The 20,390-nt window shown below is 29.0% G+C and overlaps 2 protein-coding genes across 2 annotated transcripts; both read right to left on the bottom strand.

Moving 5' to 3' along the window:
- Positions 1–510: 510 nt before the first annotated feature.
- Positions 511–3,711, bottom strand: LOC130664051 (tRNA-splicing endonuclease subunit Sen15-like). Its single transcript, XM_057463724.1, has 4 exons — positions 3,486–3,711; positions 2,879–2,960; positions 2,166–2,337; positions 511–1,419 (listed from the first exon to the last, which is right to left on the bottom strand). Exons 1-4 carry the CDS (start codon positions 3,507–3,509, stop codon positions 1,185–1,187), a joined length of 513 nt encoding a protein of 170 aa, XP_057319707.1. The 5' UTR covers positions 3,510–3,711; the 3' UTR covers positions 511–1,184.
- A 2,574-nt stretch (positions 3,712–6,285) lies between these two features.
- Positions 6,286–11,767, bottom strand: LOC130671803 (syntaxin-7). Its single transcript, XM_057475884.1, has 5 exons — positions 11,426–11,767; positions 11,109–11,254; positions 10,952–11,021; positions 7,690–8,083; positions 6,286–6,787 (listed from the first exon to the last, which is right to left on the bottom strand). Exons 2-5 carry the CDS (start codon positions 11,215–11,217, stop codon positions 6,539–6,541), a joined length of 822 nt encoding a protein of 273 aa, XP_057331867.1. The 5' UTR covers positions 11,218–11,254; positions 11,426–11,767; the 3' UTR covers positions 6,286–6,538.
- Positions 11,768–20,390: the final 8,623 nt, after the last annotated feature.

Raw genomic sequence — 20,390 nt, forward strand, 5'->3', positions numbered from 1 at the left:
AAAGTTATTTAAAATTAAAGTTGGATTTATAGAATTTTTTAACTTTTCTGGTGAAACTATCAGACTTATTACAAAATTTCATAGGACCTTTTTTTGTAGACCGTTTCATTTCAAACAAATTACCCCTTTCGTAATTAATTACCCATTTACCCGTAAATTTTTAAATACTCTTTAGTTATTGGCATTGGAATTAAAATCAGCTCTAATTTTAACATGCATTTTTATTTAAAATGAAACTTTTGAAAGCGTGTCCTTGAAAAATAAAAAAAAGTTGATTTTTTTGAATCAGTCTAATAAAGAGGCCTTTTAAAATAATACATTTTACAATCGGAATATTAGATGGATGGATCATGCAATCCACTATACGTTGTAACGAATAAAAAAGTAATAAATTTAAATATTTGTGATATTTATGAACAATTTCAGTAATTACTCATATTTTCTCGTTTAAATTGTATTAATAAACTCATATCTACTTCAATATCAAATTTAAAAAAACGGGATTTAATAAAAAAAAAAAAAATTATCTCATGACCAAAAATATATATTTTTTAAAAATATTTCTGGAAATTAAAATCAAAAGTTACGTTGATAAGTATAGACAGTAAAAGGGGCCTTAGAGTTTGGAATAAATTATGTTATAGAAAGATTTGTCGATGCCAAGAATCAAACCCTAGCTCTCCGTGTATCAGTCCTGCGATTTTTACGCATCTTCAACAAAGCACCGATTTTTAGTCACATAAAATTTTTCCAATTGCGATTGTTTCAGTTGTAGAAAATTAGGGAAAATTTTGTAAATAATACACTGAATATTTATTATATTTTACATACTGAAATTTATTTATTTTTTTTAAATCGGAAAAAATTATTTGTGAAAATCCGGTACTAAAAGAAAAACTATTTTATGTAAATGATTGCTAATCGCAGGATAATTATAAAATTCATAGTGACTATAACATGATCCTGATACACCAACATGATTAATGATCTTGAATTTTTTTTTTTTTCTTCTATTGTTTACAATTTATTGTAGACAATTATAAAAAAAATAAATTGATTAACTAACAACGTGTAAAATAATTTCTTTATTATCTTAAAGTTGTAATGAGCATGAGAGAGAAATAAAAGAGAAAAAAATTAAAGTTTTTTCAATACCATTGAAATTAAATAATCTTATAATTTATTTATACGATTTCATAAAGAGTTACTTCTTTATTCCCCTCACATTTTTTTTGCCTAGATTTAGCTAATTGATATAAATTACGACTATTTTTAGTTATTTCATCGTCTAATTTCAATTTTTTTACAATTGACTCACGTTTTTCACTGGTCTCTTGGGGTGCCAAAGGTTTAATCAGACCTTGGCTAATTTTATACAATATACTTACACCTTCTCCGCTTTTTACTGCTAATGTAAAACTGCAATACAAATAAATTCATTAATTAAGAGCTTAAAATATATATTTTTTTAAATTGCACACCTCAAGCGCGAATTCGCTGTATGCCAATTATTTTAATCCAAGAAGTCAGTGCTGTCAATTGTTACGTACGAATCTTTCGAACCACGATAACTTAAAAAAAATAATAACAAATTGGCCTAATTTTTTTTTTTATTATACAGAAAAAAGGATTTCTTGGCGAGAGAATTTTTTTCTCGCCTCAAAAAATTTTTCTTGATACAAAAAAATTTCTTCTTACCCCAAGATAATTTTTCGTTTCAATTAATAATGCGAAAAATTTCTTGGGGCGAATAAAAATGTTTTGCTCAAAGAAATCCTTTTTTTCTGTGTAGCTTTGTATTTTTTGTAGCAAGAATCCTTTTTAAAATCATTATCTAAATTCTTTTTGTTTAATTTTTATTAATAAAAAACCTAAGCCCGATAATTCATGAAAATTTTTGCAGCCATTTTTTATTTTTATCAGTTAAGATTAAAAAAATAAAAAGCGACAATCACTTTAAATAATAAAAAATTGAACTGAAAGAAAAAATAACATTAATAATTTAAAAGTTGAATGAAAATTTCTAATAAAGTAAAAAAATTATTAAAATAACAATATAATAAAAGTAATGATTCATGAATAAAATAATAATAATTATAATGAGCGATTGAGATGTGCATTTTCCGATTTTCCAACATTTTTAAAAAAATTTTTTTTTACTTTACCTATGACTTCCAATTTGATTATAAATATTCTCTAAATCACGTAATTTTATATTTTTCTTTGATGGCCAAGGAATATAAATTTCAGTTTCACCCTTTTTATTTATTTTTCCAGTAAGATAAATTAAATCTAATTCTTCTTTGTATTTATATTCGACATCCCAACATTTTTTTTCTATAAATAATAATAAATAGTAAATCTTATGGGAAATTTCAGTTTAAACATTACTTAATGATAATTCAATATAAGTATGGTTTCTTTTTAACAATCATTCCATTTGTGAATTTAAAAAAAATTTTAACAGCAGTAAGAGCAGAGTTACCCCAAGTAGCACAGACTCAACTTTAAGATGTCTTTTTAAAGGATAAGACAAATTTTTTCTTGTCTTAAAGTCATCTTTTTTGGTATAAATACGACATGCAAATGTTGGTTCTGAAGCAGAGAAAATTTGTGTTGTTTTTCCTGTCTTATGTCAATTGAAAAGTCGTTTAGATGACTTACTTTACCACTATTTGTAATTTACTTTTTATCGTCACTCGTGTTAAGTCTTTTAAGTAGACAGATTTTCGGTGACATAAATTTCTGATCGTCGTGTCAACATATTGGTGCCTTATCGATATGTCAAAAAGTTGCCTAAAAACTGATATCTTATAGATGTCTCAAAGGCAAGTGTGCTACTTGGGACGGTTTAAAAATTAAAAAAAAAATCAATCACCTTCACATAATTCCATGTAAACATAGAAAGCAGTTGTGATTTTCAGTTCATTTTTACATCCAAGCTGGCTAATTTTGTAATACTGAAATTGAGATATAAAAAAAAATTATTGTCGTCGAACTGTTATTTGAAAAATATCAACTGGATCATTGTTTTAGTTTTAAATAGTCCGGTCGAGTAATTAAATACAAAAAAATTGAATGATTTAAGAATAATAGCTTAGTCTAAGAGAAAAAGTTGACACTTTTTCTAATTTCTTTGAAATAAAAACCAAAAGTTAATTTGATTTGCGCTTTCTTTCAAAATTACCCCCGAGTGCTATAGCACTCGTATTTAAAATTATCCCAGCAAAAGATTGTACCCTGGGTGTTTTCGGTTTTATTCCCACTTTAGGTGTTTTATGGACTAAATATTCTCCCACTTTCCTTCACGCATGCGCAGTATAGAAATTTTCAGTAGTGGAGGCGATTTCCAATTTTCATTCGCGCTCTAGAACGACTTTACCCGGTTTTCAAGGTTATGTTTATTTTAATTTTTTTGTATTTAATCCAAAAATATATAATTAAGATACATTTATTAGCTAAAATAAAAAAAGTCAAGAACTTACACTAGGATGACAGATATCGTACATTTTAAACTAAAAAATTATAAAATGTTTTAAATGACGTTATCTCTTGTATTTACTCGCACGGGTTCGATTCCCAGCTCGGACTATTCGATTATTTTTCTCTATTTATTAACTATTCGTTGTGAAGATTCCTTCCTTATCCTTCCCAATTCACTTCCTATCTTAATTTTTCTGAACAAAATCATTCTCGGATGTCATTCTGTATGTGATTGATGATACTTTTCTGCTTCACAACATTATTTTACTATTTTAAAATGTAAAAACAATTTATTATATCTAAATAATTTTATTGATTTATGCTATAGTGATGGAAGGGGCAAAACGGGCCAGAGAAGTTAGGGAAGTTTTATAAAAAAAAGTTTGTTTTTTAATCATTTCAAAATGTCTTTCATAAATATAATTAAACATTATTTTAAATTTCTTTTTTTACTTATCCGAAAAATTTTGTTTGTGTAAAAAAATAGTATGAAATCAATTTGATTTTTTGTTTTATCAATTTACAAAAAAAGAACTCCCAATGTCAAAGTACTTGAGATGTAGTTCAATAATCAGCTTTACAATTTTTATAATTTTGAAATTTAATTAACTTTTCAAAATTTTTTAATCTGTTGCTTTAAAAAATATATAATTACTTTTTTAAAAATACCTACGTTTAAATTAAACATAATAAAATAAAAGTTTAAATTAACATAATAAAATAATAAATAATTAACACAAACATAATCACCAAACCACCACTAGTATTTATTGTCTCTAAATCTTATTCATTATGTACCTGGCCCACTTTCACTTTCTTTTAATACTCTTATAGTGCAATATCCATAATAATTAATGTATATTGACTTAGAGTCCCCATCAGCAATATTTTATTATATTAATACATAATCATAATAATGTAAATAGCCGATTGGCGTTTGTCTATTAAATAAATAAATAAATAAATAAATAATTTTAATCTTTTACTTTGAAGTTAATAACAAATGAAAAATTAACAATTTAAAGTCGGTCGTTAAACTCTTTCAAAAATCAAAAGTGTCAGTTGAAAAATATTAATGAGTTTTTGTCTCATGATATAAACTACTAAAAAATTTTTTCTTTTTCTTTTTGCATCCAATAATTATGTGAAATGTTATTTTTTTTCATGTAAATTACTCATAAGAAAATTTAATTTATTTAATTTCCAGAAATTTTTTATTTTCACCTCTTTTAGGGGGTGTTCCATTTTGCCCGCAAAAAATGATTTTTTTTTTAATGGCAGCTGTCAATTTTTTCTATTCACTTTGAATATCATCAAAAAAAAAAAGTGGAACGTATTCAAGTCCTCGAAAACTTAGTATTTCCTTAAGTACCCTATTATTTTGTTTTACCATAAATTTGTGAAAATCTTGATAAACAGACATACGAGAAATGCACACTCTGACGATCAAATATATCATGGTTTTACTGTGAATCAAATGTTATTTTTTTAGCTATTGTCCCCCATAGAGCCATTACACGAGTTAGTTTGCCAGTTGTTGTAGGCTGCGTTCGATGACTCCTTCTGCTTTTAGAATCGAATAATTTCTTCATAATGATGAGGAAGCGCATGGGTAGATTATTCCACTTAGCTTTTGCTTGCGTGGAATTTTCTCCTGTAATTGAGCTGTAGAACCGATTCATCAATTCATTTCGGAGAAATTTCAAAAACTAAAAAAATAGTATATTACACACTAAGGGAGGAAACCCCGTCTTCGGCTTGGGAGACAATTACACACGGGTCGGAATGTCTTGTTTTCAACCCTTGGTGTGTAATATACTATTTTCCTTGGATTTCTTAATTTTATCAGAGTTTATTGGATTGAATGATCTAAAATTCACAGTAAAGCTGACGACTGACGATTTCTTTCGAATTTTTCAAGAGTCATCCACTCTCACGTAGATACAGACACTTGACATCATTCTGAAAATAGTCAGAATAGCTTCCTACGACCTCGGAATACCGACATCTGGTAAAAACTCGATTTTTTAAAATCGGGGTTAAAACAATAACTTGCAAAATTTTTTGAAAATCCTCGACTTTCATAGCGGAAAGTTAAAAATTATAACTGGAATTATTTGTAAATCATAATAAATATTTTGACCATAATATGACAGCTCAAGTATTAAATTTTTGAATTTCGAAGCTGTTTATTGTAATTTTACTTTTTTTTTCATTTTCTATTATAATGTCTCATAAATATGTCATACATTTTTCAAGTTGACCTAAATATTTAAGTGGTTTAAATCTTGCATTTCACATATATACAAAAAAAATGATTTGTTGGCGCGAAATTTTTTTCGGAGCAAGAAAAAATTTAATGGGTCGAAAGTAAATTCTTGCGCAAAAAAATTATTTCTAGCCCTAGGAAAATTTTTTGCTTTAATCCACAATGCCAAGGAATCCTTTTTTTCTGCGTAATTATATACTGTAAGGATAAATAGTAAAACCCAAGTTATTAGTAATATTTATGATATAATATTTCAATGTTTAGTTTATTACATTTTTTAAAATAAATTAATATTTTTAATTATAATACATTAGATTACAATAATTTCTAACAAGATTTCTCAGTTGTAGAATAATTTTTTTTTTCATTTATTGAAGAATATCAATAATTAACTTAAAATATTTGGGAATGATTTCACCGAAGATAAAACTATAAAAATAATCAAGCAACAAAAAAAAAATAATAATTAATTTTCCATCAACATAAATGACAAAAATTTTAAATTTTCTATGTTTCTATACTTTTAACGACTATATTTTTTTCGTATGAGTAAAAATTTATGGACTTATCCAAGTAACAACAATTATTATATTTTTAATAAAACTTACGATAGCATCAGGTGTAATATTGGCAATAATATATCAAATAAATGTATTATACAAATGGACTTTTCCCGCGTGATAGATTTACGGAATAAATAAAATATAAAAAGTTACCTCTCATTTATTTAATAATAAAACGACTCGGTTTCAGGCATACTGATTATCAACAAAAACATAATAAATCTTAAGATGTTTGCCAGACAATTATTCCAATCAAAATAGAAAGAGCCACAGCTCCGATTATTACCAGTATACATTTCTTTTTTCGCAATTTATTTTGGTAAGTTGCTGCTGTTCTCAGTTGTTGAGCGCCTTCATGAACAAATACTTCGGTTCTTTCTACAGATGCCTCGATTGAATCAATTACAACTCCCTGATCATGTACTAAAGCCCCCAAGTCTTTGAATATTTGATTAACATCACTTATATCACTCTTAAAATAATTTTAATTGGTATTAATTATAAAAAAGAAATAAATAATAGTATATTGTGTGACAAGAGATGAGACAAAACGATTTCAGGCTGACATCACCTACAATCTGAAATCGTGTTTCATTTTGTGTCGCACACAATATTTTTCATGATTACCTACATTGGAACTCAGAGCTTCAGTGTCAGCAGCCAGTCAGAAACAAGTTAATTTAAGACCAATTATGTCATCAACTATTAGTGTAAGCATCAATTGTGATTTGGAATTTATAATTAAACAGAAACTATAAGTACTATTTATTATTTAGACTCATTTTTATAAAACTTAATTACAAAGTCGGAACTGTCATTTACGGAAATAAAATTAATGGTCTGAAATTACTATTAAACAAATGACAAGTATCAGAGTTTAAATTGCGAATGCTTTTAGTCAGTGGGCAGAAACAATATTTCCATGATTAAAAATTACGATTGGAAAATTTTAATCAGAAAGTTTCGAATTAATCTGATTGAATCTGATTGAGTTTTAATCCGATCCAATCGGCGTTTTGAATCAGTTGTATTTTCTCAAGAGACGAAACAAGTTTCTCTTTTAAAAATTAATCAGTGAAAATTCCTGAAAATCAGTGAATATTTACTGCGAATCAGTCCCAATTACTGATTGAATTAGTGATATACTTGAGTCTATATGTGCAGCGAATATTTACTGATTTGCAGGACTTTTCATTGATTAATTTTAAGAGAGTTGTTTCTGCCTGCTAATTGAAAGCATTCGCAATTTACGCGTTTCCTAATATTTGTTAGCGGCACTGGACTGAAATCTTGTTTCGAGTGGTTGTAAAGGCACTGAAACTTTAAGTTTCGATGCTGATATCATGAAAAAGTTAAATATTAATAAATGTATACCTCAAGTTGGCGTATACTGGCTTCTTGTTCTTCGAGCATTCGTAGGTTTTGTTCATCTTGTAAATGTTGTTGTTGAATTTGTTTTTGTGTTCTACTGTCTTGTAATTCAATCAATGTTTCTTGTTTCTTTTCACCAAATGGTACCACACCAGCGCTAGCTTTAGCTTTTCGAACCATTTCTTTTTCTTTAGATGCTGCTTGCCTTTGGACACTTTGAAAACTATTTAAAGCAGACATAAATTCATCTTGAAGTCTTTCTGTTAGCATTCGCATTTTCCTTCGAGTTTGTTCTCCAGGACTATTTGAAGATGAGTTACTGACAATCGCTGCCAAATCTCGCAGATGTACATTTGTATCTTTTGCTAGCTGCTGAGTGTAATGTTGAATTTGATGTCTAAAGTAATAATAAAAAGTGTTAATTAATTTTTTTTATTAATTTATAGTAAATATTAGTTTAATTTAGTTGTTTATTAAAGCCCTATCCATTAACTGTCAGATATTTTTGTTTATGTTTACTATCATTAAAGTTTATTAAGACAAATCTTGTCATTAATTCGTAAACTTATTGATTTCGTATATTTGGATAATCATAGGATTTAAAAAAAAAAAGATCATACGGTCAAATTTCTTTTGTCACGATGAAAAATACAAAAAACTGATGAAATTTTAAGGATTCACCAAAGACGTGTTGTCAATTATTGATTCAAAAAAGTCAGTAATTCTACTCTAACTGTCTCATTTATAAAACTTAAGTCATTGAACTAACATTGACAACCGCATAAAACATATACAACTATGAAAAGGCACAAATTAAAATCGAGACCTTTTCACTGATGTTAAATTCAATTTGTTTGCTTTTTATTATCATAGAATTATGCCATGGAATAAATTTAAATGTATTTTGAATGATATGGACAATTTTTTATTTATCTTTAAAGTCAGTAAATTTGAGCATATTACTCATTGTTACAGGGAACTTGGATGGCTTACATTAAGAACTCGCAGATAATTTTTTATGGCGTATTTGGTGTATAAAGCCATAGACCTAAACTAAACCCAATTATTTGGTGAGAATTTACAGCTACACGGAGAAATATGTTGGCTGGAAACTTAACTATTTTTATTATGCTGTCGACCAAACTTGAAACAGGAAGTGAAGCATCCAAAAAGTATGAGTCATTGTTATTAAAGCTTATTGATAAGTTTCTCGGGCATATTAAGTATTGCGATACAGCATAATAATTTTTTGGATGCTTTACTTCCTGTTTCAAGTTCGATTGACAGCATAATAAAAATTGTTAGGTTTCGAGCCAACATTTTTCTCTGTGTGTATCGATTATCTTGAGCGCGAGGTTAATAAATGATTAAAATTGTAATTGGTATTTATAATATAACTTGATGAGTTTGAATATTGAGTATTATAAATTATAATTGTAGAAAAGAACCCATGAACACGATTGCTATTGTTATTTTTATTATTAATATTAATATTAAGAATTAATGTGATAGAAACGTTTAAAAAAATGTATATTATATTATGTATTTTGGCTTTTGATGGCCGCAAAAAGTTTCGACTTGATGGCAAAATAAATCCTATTGTCTATCGTGATACTTGGTGAGAATGTTTGGATACTACTGTCTGTTCGAGATCGGTTTCTAAAACATAATGACGTGTTTTTTCAACCTACATATAAAACCCCTAGTGGCAATATTGATCAATTCTGGAGCAAATCTTGAGCAAGTCAAGGAGAATACAGCGAAATATTATATCTATATATACTGTGATTTCAAGATCTTGACTAAGATAGCTACTAGGGAGCGTGACTTAAAAAGTCATTTTTACTAATGGCTATCAGAATTTGGAATCAACTACTTTCAGATCTGCCTGTCACTCATTATTCTTTGAAAATGATCATGTATAAATGTAGATTTATTATTAACGAACATCTTTTATATTTTTATTTGTATAGACAATATATGATTTTAGTTGCACTATTTATTTACTTTTGAATTTTCGACCCTCAGAGGACATAAGTCTCAAGGTCAATAAAATTATTGAATAAATAAATAAAATACTTGAGAATAAAGAAGAGTTTAAACCATGAAAAGGCACAAATTTAAGTCGAGACTTTTACAATGATACCAAATTTAATAACATTGGCTAATTTTATCATTGAACTACGACTGGAACAAAATTTTCATTATTCTCTTAATGCTATAGATAAAAAATTTTATCATTTTTTGTGCAGTTCGTGGTTGTGCTGATAAGCACCTAGATGTGCTGCATTTGCCACAAGCAAAAACTGATATTGTGGCTATTAATAATTATAGTGAATTTAGATCTGAGTGTTATACATATTTTGTTAACAGAGAAACTGAACATGATAATTTGTGATAATTATGGATTTATTAATTTATTGTTGAGAGTCTATACTATACTAAACTATAAAATGTTTTTGCTTTAAATATTTTTTAATTTAATTTAGGAATTTTCTTTTTTTTTCTTTGTCTTATTTTTGTAATGTAATGACCCTTAGGGAGCTCAGGCTTCAGGGCCAAAAAATTATGATAAATAAATAAAATATAAACGAGCAACCTGCAGTCACTACGTGACTGCCCAAATATCACTACTAAATTTATAAAATACGCAGAAAAAAAGGGTTTCTTGCCGCAACAAAATTTTAATTTGCACCAAGAAAGTTTATGCATTATAAATTAAACACAAAAATTGTCTTGGAGCGAGAAAAGATTTTTTTGGTCAAGAAATAATTCCTTGTACCAAGTAATTTTTTCTAGTTCTAAATAAATTTTTGTTTTCAATTCACAATGCAAAAAATTTTTTGGGGTAAGTAAAAATTTTCTTTAGGCGAGTAAAGATTTTATGTCAATGAATCCAATGAAAACCAAAAGGGATTATAAAAATCTGTCGTTTTGGAATACGTAACGCGATATAAATAAGATTGCTATATATTCAGTGACATTCAGTCATATTTAGTGAAGGAATAATTGAAGTATTAATTTATTTAAAGAAAATAAATACGATCGTCTTTTTTCTCGCGTAATTTAAATGTAATTCGAATGATATAGATGAATCTATTTATCTCAATACTTGACAATTAAAAAGAGTTTAAAGTATGAAAAGGCACAAATTCAAATCAAGACCTATCTAATGATAACAATTTCAATAACATTAACTAATTCTATCATATCAATATGGCGGGAACAAAATTTTCCTTATTCTCTTAATAATATAGATAATTACAGTTGATTTCGAAGCTCTTGAGAATCTGTTGATCCTCCCAATTGATTAACCATTTTTTGCATTGATGACACTAATAACAAAAAAGTTATACATTAGAATTAATAGAAATTTATTTAATAAATTACAGTAAAGTTTAAGAATAAAAAAGGAATTTTACCATTTTGAGATATTTTGAGTATTGATGTTCCAACTGTTTGTGAAAGTCTTTCGAAATCTTGTTCTCTAACTGGCCCACCATTATGATACGATGAGAATCCAATATCCATTTTTATTTATTATCCTGGTATTTTTATTAAATCGTAACTGTAAAATAAATAAAAATCTCAGTTCATTAATTTGCAATTTTTGTTTTATTTTCAATCAACACAAAATTGTTTCGTTAATTTTTTTTTTATCAACAGTAAAAATATTCTATCTGATTATTTAAAAAAATAATAAATATAATCAGTTTAAAGTTTAGTTAATTCTCTATACCTTATTTTTATAATTTACGATAATGTTTGAGACAAAAACTGATAAAATAGAGTTATTATCAAGTACGTCACCGACTGTCAAACAAGAGATTATTAATTTTGTTGAAAAATTTAATCCAAGATGAGTTACTTAATTAAATTAACTACTTCAACAAAAACTTTTTAATATAATTAAATTAATATTGTCGCGACTTTTAAAATTCCGTTAGCGTTAATCACTGACTCAACAAATAACTATTGCAGTTATTTACATTAAAATCGATTGAAATTGTTCATTGATAATATAAATAACAACTGTGAACTGTCATTGTCATTCTCCTTTGGTCCAAGGTTACTAGAATAGGGAGGTTGGGTCAACCATTATCCCAATGTTAAATTTTGTCGCTGGTCCCTTTCTAGGGATAAATGCTGGTCTACCAATCAGCTTTCCCGAAGCATTTGGATGAATTTTCAATACTCTACAGAGATTTGATCTGTGCTCTATAGGTAATTAAAAGTAAAAACCAAGCGCGATAGATAAGAAGCAGCAAATGGTAATATTTTTATATATTAAATTCGAAAACTAAATGCCGCTGGTTTATATAAAAAGTGTAGGGAAAATGTTTCAATAGAAAATAATTATTTTCAAATTTAATTTTGCAAAACTTTGCAATCAACTAAACTAAATTTGTAAAGAAACATGGAGCTAGAATATGATCGTTCGAAAATTTTCAGCAAAAGAACTTTTTTTTTTAATGTGGTTTTTTTAACTCAAAATAAGTTACTAACTAGAAATTTTCATGAAAACAAAATTTTATAAAATTTCTTGGACAACGATTATTTCATAGTAAAATGAAATTAAAATTAAAAATTTCAATCAAAATTAAGTCTTTTATACAAGCGAAAATTCTACGTTGATTAATTTTATGTGAATTTACAAAATTGAAAAACGTCAAATCTGATTAAAAAAAAAATTTATTTGCAGCATAAGCCAGTGAGTCCTGATTTTCTATAGATTTTTTTAGACGTTAATCCTCTAGCTAAAACTACTGTCTCGATCGAATTTTCGAGTCTGGGGACATCAGAGATGTCGTTTGGAAGAACGCTAGCATATGAACGTAGGGGAAAAATAAATTTTTAACTTCCCGCTCAGAAAATGATATATATTAAAAAAAAAGGGAAGTGTTACGTTCTGGCTTTAATTATATTTAAATAAAAATTTTAAAATTTCTTTTGATAATATATAATAAAACTTCGGTGAAGAAAAATTCCCCATCAAAGTAACTACAGTAGATAAGCGATTTCCGCGAACACCGTCGTGGCCCGTAGTCTAAACTCATGACGAGGCATGAGACCCAGACCTCGGCGACGTTCGCTAGGGTAACCTGAGATGCGACGTTGGACAATTTATAATTTTATAATTTTCTGTACTGGATTTGCGGAGACAGAACAGGCAGTCAGCCGACGAACATCTAAGTCGCCGGATCTCGGTCCGGTGACTGACTGACTCAACCTAATATTTTATTAATTAAAAGATACCTCATTTTAGTAAATGTGGTGTACCATTTATTATGTAACCCTAATCAAATATTTATAAAAAATTCTTAATCACTAATAATCGACGACGGACACGCCTGGGGTCGATAGATACCCTAATGATGTCAAACCTGAACATTTAAATTATTAATATAAATTTATTTATATTTTTAATTATTCTGGGGTAATACCCCAGAATGTAACAGAAGTCTTTGGTTTCGGTCCGATTTTCAAAAACCGAGTTTTCAACAGATCTCGACGTTTTGAGGTCCTAGGAAACTATTCGAACTATTTTTAAGAGGATGTTCGAGTGTATGTATGTAAATATTCTATAACTTCTGAACGAATTAACCGATCGAGATCGTTGAGGTGGCTTCCGAAGCGAATTATTAATCTGTAATAGGGTGCTTTTTTTGCGACAATTTTTTTTTTTTGATCCCATCCCGAAATTTTGTTGGAAATACCCCCCAAAAAATTCCCTGAGAGTTTGAGCCTTTTATATTAATATTAAGTACTCGTCCACAGCGTGTAAAAATTTCCCATTTAAAATACACGGGAACTTTGATTTTTTAAATATTTTTATAGCTCAGCGGCATTTTATGGTATCATCTTGTCCAAATACGGGATTTTCTCAGAATTAAATGCTATACAAAAGTGCCGATTGTCGCGAAGTCGTAACTCATACTGGTGGGGTAGTATGGACCGCTAAACTGAATTTTTTCATAGGATTTTTATTTTTTCTCTCACTATCTCATAAACAACAAGACCTACAGAAAAAATGTTACTGACAATTTTATAGGAAATTCAATTTTCTACAATAAAAGTCTTTAGCACCGAATCACTAAGATTGATATTTGCTGAGATATTAGTCAAATAAAAAATTAATGTTCTCTAAGATTTGAAATTTTATGAAATTCAATGCTATACGTAAATTTCAATGACTAATATAAGCTTAATCAGTACATTATGTTCGGAATTATTTGAAAAATAAAATTTATGAAAAAAGTTTTTTTCGAATAACTTCGAACTTACTTCATAGATTGATTCCAAAATCTAATTAGCTCAAAAACTCTATAAGCCACATCAAATGCAACTACAACAATTAAAATTGAATCATTTGTTCAAGAGATATCGTTAACTAAAACATTTCAAGAAAGTGTTTTTTTTTTCGAATAAAATCAAAAACGTTCAATTGATTATTTCAAAAAAACTTTAAGCTTAAGAGACTAAAAAACTGCGTCGAATGTCACATTAGACGTCAAAATCGGTCTATTAGTTCAAAAGATATCGGCGATGAAATATTTAAATAATATTGTCGACAAAATATATGAAAAATCACTGTTTTTTACACCTCTTAGATATTTTGTCTATTAACGCTTTGATTTGATTCAACTCATCGAACTTTCTATTTTAATCGCATTTGGCTGTCTGAACCGGCCTGGAACCCGACTTCAACTAAAAAAAAATAAAAAACTACCTTTTTTTTTAAGTCTACAGAGCCATTAATATTCTGTTCATTCAATATTTATTACAATATTTTGAATGAACTTTATAAAGCATATGAACTAATTTTTTATAATTTTTATTCAGTCCGTCATCATTTATTGTAGGAATTTTCATACAGAAGTATCCTATTATTGATTTCATTTTTCCTACAAGCAAAACTACCCGGATAAAAATTATTGTGCATGAATGTATTATTAAACATGATACCGTATTTTCTGTACCATGCATGATCCCGTCGTTTTTTAATTTTTTTAAGGCTGGGCCGTACTAAACGAATTTTTGAATTTTACTTTTCTTTTAATTTATTAATCAATTGTTATCACATAATTTTTATAGCTTCCGAAAAAATGTGAAAGACAAACTTATTCGAAAGGTTTTCATCATTCGAGTGACGTAATTATTCAAAATGTAATTAGAAAAGTAAAATACTCCCGACCCTTAAGAATTATATGAAAGTTTTGAATACTAAAGTAACGGCATCTAACAGATGTAACAAAATTGGAGAACTGTTTACTACTATCGGTATTGAAAATCACGGAACGATCAACCATCGCTCTGAAATGTTACAGACACACACGATATTATGGTAGTGTTTTCATAGAAAAAAATGACATGCAATAAAAAAAGGGACCAGCGACACAAACTTGTCCCAACCTCCCTATTCTAGTAACCTTGCTTTGGTCTTTCGTCGTTTACAGGAACAGAAAGGGTCTTGCTTATTTTAAGTTGGTACTGTGCTGCACTAAACCTACTTTACCAAAAACGAGCAGTTCAGAAGGGAAATCATATGATTGAAAAAAAGCAACAGAGCATAGCCAAGGTTACTAGAATAGGGAGTGTTATGTCCTGGGAGGTTTAGGGTCGGAGCAGACGCCACCTCCTGGACAGTGGGCAGTTCGTTGTCACGCGGGACCAATTTTGAATTTGAAAACAGTGATAAATTTATTGTTGACTATGATGATGATGATTATTATTATTATTTAATGAAATAATGAAATTATGGGTAAGGATAGATGTAATCGATAAAATAACTTTTATCTGAAGACTGAATTTTATTATAAAGTGTAGATAAGATTTGATCAGTAATAACAGCTGTGCTCGTCAATAGCTCCCGGAGAGAAGTGAAGTTACATCAGCCCAAGGCTACTAGAATAGGAAGGTTAGGTCAACCATTATCCCAATGTTAAATTTTATCGCTGGTCCCTTTTCTAGGAATAAATGCTGGTCTACCAATCAGCTTTCCCGAAGCATTTGGATGAGTTTTCAATACTCTACAGAGATTGGATCTGTACTCTATAGGTAATTGAAAGTAAAAACGAAGCGCGATAGATAAGAAGCAGCAAATGGTAATATTTTTATTTATCAAATTTGAAAGCTAAATGCCGCTGATTGATTTATATAAAGAGTAGGGAAAATATTTCAATAGAAAATAATTGTTTTCAAATTTAATTTTGCCAAACTTTGTCATTAACTAAACTAAATTTGTAAAGGAACGTGGAGCTAGTATATGATCGTTCAAAAATTTTCAGCAAAAGACTTTTTTTTTTTTTTAATGTGGTTATTTTAACTCAAAATAAGTTACTAACTAAAAATTTTCATGAAAAAAAAATTTTATAAAACTTCTTAGACAACGATTATTTCATAATCAAATGAAATTAAAATTAAAAAACTCAATCAAAATTGAGTCTTTTATACAAGCGAAAAGACTACATTGATTAATTTTATATGAATTTACAAAATTGAAAAACGTCAAATCTGAGTAAGAAAAAAAAATTTTTTTTCAGCATAAGCCAGTGAGTCCTGATTTTCTATATACACTGGTCACAAAAATTAAGGGATAGAAAAAAAATTCTTTACAATTGATTTTCTTAACATCGAAACCATTTCGAAGATGATAAAGAAGAAAGATATCGGAAAAAAAAAATTCAAAATAATCAATTTTCGCAAAAAAAAAAAAAAATTTTTTTTTTAATTTTTTTTAAGAATTACTGTTTTTGATTGAAGAAACGAAGCTTGTCGCTAAAAAAAACTTTTTGACATTGAAGAAATGATTGAAAACCAAAGAATCGCTAATTATGCCATTTTTGGCTAAATCGATACATTTAAAGCTTCGGGACACTAAGAAAGAAAAATCGCAGCGCTTTGAAATTTTCAGGGTTTTTTCAAGACACTTTGAGTTTGAAAAAAAAAAACGATGATATCCTTTGTTCATCCGTTATATCCAAAGTTATAGCAAGATTTCCGAATATCCTTAAATATGCGAATTTTGACCTGTTTTCTAATAAACATTATCGCTTCAAAAAAAATTTTTCCTTCAAAAGCCACTAATTTTGCCTTATAGAGAACGTTTTTCAGTTTTCAAAACCCTACTTCCATTCTCTGTACGACTAATACATCCGGAATTATTGATTATCAAAGCCAAAGTGGACTTTTTTGCTTTGATCAATGATAACTCGGCGCCAAATCGCCGTAGAGACTTTTGTAGGCCGCCAAATTTTCTAAAAGAGTGATAAAGTCGGATTATCCAAAAAAATTTATTGAAGCCCATAGACTTGTTAGAAGACGAGCAAAAATTTTGAAAAATTTTTTTTCGTCGGTTTTCTTATGATTACTCCGTAACCGTGCATGATAAAAAAATTTTAGATCCAGATCTAAAAACTAGAAACTTGAGGCTACAATTTGCTTTTTTAATTTTTTCTACGACCATTTTTCACCGAGACACAGCATGTTGAAAATCACCCAAAAATTTCGAATTTTTTTTCTATCCCTTAATTTTTGTGACCAGTGTAGGAGAGGGTGGGGCAGAGCGGCCCCCCTAAGCCAATTATTACTTTTTGTGGCTTTCAACCATAAGATCACTTTACTTTTGTCCTATTTCGAACGAATTTATGGACATTTTGCCAAAATTCTGAAAAAAAAAAATTTTTTTGTGGGGCAGAGCGGCCCCTCTCCAAAAAATGATAAAAAAAATTTTTTTTTCGTTTTTTTTTTTTTTTTTTAATTTTTTTTATCATTAAGAATGTATTTCTTTCTCTTGACAACTATTTCTGGTTTTATATTACTCGAAAAAAATTTTTTAAGGTGTAATAAATCGTTCACCCTCGATTACCTTCAATACTAATTGTTATTTAATAAAAAAAAAAAACAATTCTATAGTTTTACTTTATTTCAAAAATTTATCAACTAAAAAAAAAAAATTTTATTTTTATAAATTTTTGTGACCAAATTTGCCTCTTATATAGAAAAAGGGCCGAAAAATATGAAAAAATAATTTTTTCGGAAGATTCGGCTGGTCCATTTTGCCTCAGGTGTTATGCGTAGGGCTTGAAATGTGGAATTATAATAATTTTTTTTTAATTTGACAATAAAAATATGAAAAAATCACTTTTTCAAAATTTTTGGGTTGTCCGTTTTGCCCCAGGTGTCATGCGTAGGGCTAAAAATGCGCAAATATATCGGATTTATAGTAATCAGACGAAAAAAAAAAAATTTTTTTTTTGATCAAAATTTCAGGGGGGCCGCTCTGCCCCACCCTCCCCTATATACTGAGCACACTGAGTAAACTTGTCGCATTCAAATTTACTTGTCGCATGTAGATTATCGCATAACCCACAAAAATGTCGCGGCAACAATTGAATCAGCAAAAAGCTACTTAGCGAACAAGGCAGCGAGCACTAAAATAGTACTCATATCGCATTAATAATAAAAAAAAGTATGTACACGTCGTGCGGTGTTGCCGATTACCCACACGAGCAAATGAGCTCAACTTTGCTCTCATGGGCAATCGACAACTTACCGCACTAGTTGTACAATATACTATCATCGATAGAAAAATTAATAATGGGTGAACAAGAGCTATATATAAATAAATTTCAATAAATGTTAATGAACAATAAAATTAAAACATTATTTTGTAACAGGGTAAAATAGATTCCAATGGCTATTTATTAAGATCTAAAATTGGATTTGTCCACGGTCGATAACGGGCCCTAATTATAATTCGGTTTATTAAATTGAGTGATTCGACATGTCACCGGGTGTCGCTAATCAGTGAGACCCGAACATCCGCCCCTCTCTTTTGCTAATTAATTTAGTAGGGATGAGTTTTCCGGGGGTGAATCGAAGAGTTATAAGGGAGTGCCGTACCAAAAATCAAGAGAGTTCGTTGGACACCCAAAGAGAGTCAGTCGGACGACCGAAGGCGATAGACGCCTAAGTGAAGACAAGAGTTAGTGAACGACAAAAGTGATCAGACACATTGTAATACAAGGTTATCTATCATATTACGAACGAAATAATAAAATCGTGACAGAAGGAATTACGAGGACAAAGAAAGCCGGACAACGGAAACCTGAAAACAACTAACTAGAGAGATTGCTAGCAGCCGGAGCAGGTCATCACTAAAAGTTCCAAGGACTGCTGAAATAAAATTTGGAGGTAAAATTTAATTAATTCAGGCCGCTGATTAATTGTATTAATCTGGCAAATTAATTATAATATATTACTTAATATCTTTCCGTTGGTCTCGCGTAAAGAAACGGATAGTTCAGGCTCTCCAGCCGTTCAATCTCGTGTTCTCGAAAGTTCTATTGCGTCTCGTTTTGTCGCCATTAAGTGTCCGAAACTCTGTAGTATTTATTCAAGGCTCTAAAGCCAGAATAAAATAAAGTTGTCGCGTAAATAATCCGGTAATTAAAATTATTAATTTATTAATTTATTCCAGGCTCTCCAGCCGTTATAAATTAATTTATTAATTGATCTTAAGATTAATACAGGCTGGAATTTATTCCGTCGGCCGCATTAATTCTAAGATTCATTAATTCAATCGATTTACTCTATCAACGTCAATAAAATCGGGAACCGTGTGACGCCAATTCACCGGCCTAAAATTCTAGTCAACCCGAAATCAAATTCTAGTCATTACGTGATTATTAAATTAATTTTAAGTTAAATAAAATATCTAAAATTTAAATAAAAGATACTAGAGTTTGGGTAAATTAAATTGTGAGTAAAATTGAGAAAACGGATTATTTTGAAAGTGAAATAAATTTAATTGTGAAAATTGTCAGTGAAACATTTAGGAATTGAAAGTAATAAACGAATAATAATTGTGGCAAATTAATTATGAAATTTAATCAGAGAAAATTAATTAGGAAATTTATAAGTGGTAAAATTAATTAATTTATAAATTACATTAAACAAAAATAAATTAATTGATTGGAAATACAGTGAATTATGAATTGTAAAAATTTAAGTGGGAAAAGTTACTGAGTATTGTTAAAATTAAAGTCAATTAAATTGTAGAGTCAAGTTAGAGTAAAGAAACTGTGTCTGTGATGTAAGTCCGGTGGACAAAGATTAAGTTAGGTTTAGGATATGTCCGGTGGACACTAGGAAATAAGAAATGCGGGTTAACGTCCTGTGGACGGTTTTTTAAAGTAGTAATTAAGGAAAATAAGGTCTAACGTCCGGTGGACGGTTTTTTAATCAAAGTGTATTAAGGTTCAAGGTTTAACGTCCGGTGGACGGTTTTTTAACGAGAGTGTGTGTGTAAGTGTGTTACGTCCGGGAGACGCTTAAAATACGTGTGTGTGTGGGAGTGTGAAAAACGTCCAGGGGACGATATTTAGTTTTGTCATAAGGAACACCGTCCAGGGGACGAGATATTTAGTTTGTCATAAGAATATTAGTTTGTCATAAGAATATAGTTTGGTTAAATAAATAATAAGCAAGGTGCTTAAAATAATTGAAATTAAAAGCAAAGTTTTAATAAAATTTATTTCAGCCTGTTCACTATTCCTCTCCTCTCTCACAAAATAAAAATTTACAAACGACCCTGAGAATCAAAAATTACAATTAACATCCGGTTCTGGAAGGCCGAGTCCATCTTCCAGTGGCGCCCTAATATTCGACTATAATACTTAGGTGCGACCAGACTTGGCAAG

The sequence above is a fragment of the Microplitis mediator genome, chromosome 1, assembly GCF_029852145.1.
Source record: "Microplitis mediator isolate UGA2020A chromosome 1, iyMicMedi2.1, whole genome shotgun sequence".
NCBI lineage: Eukaryota > Metazoa > Arthropoda > Insecta > Hymenoptera > Braconidae > Microplitis > Microplitis mediator.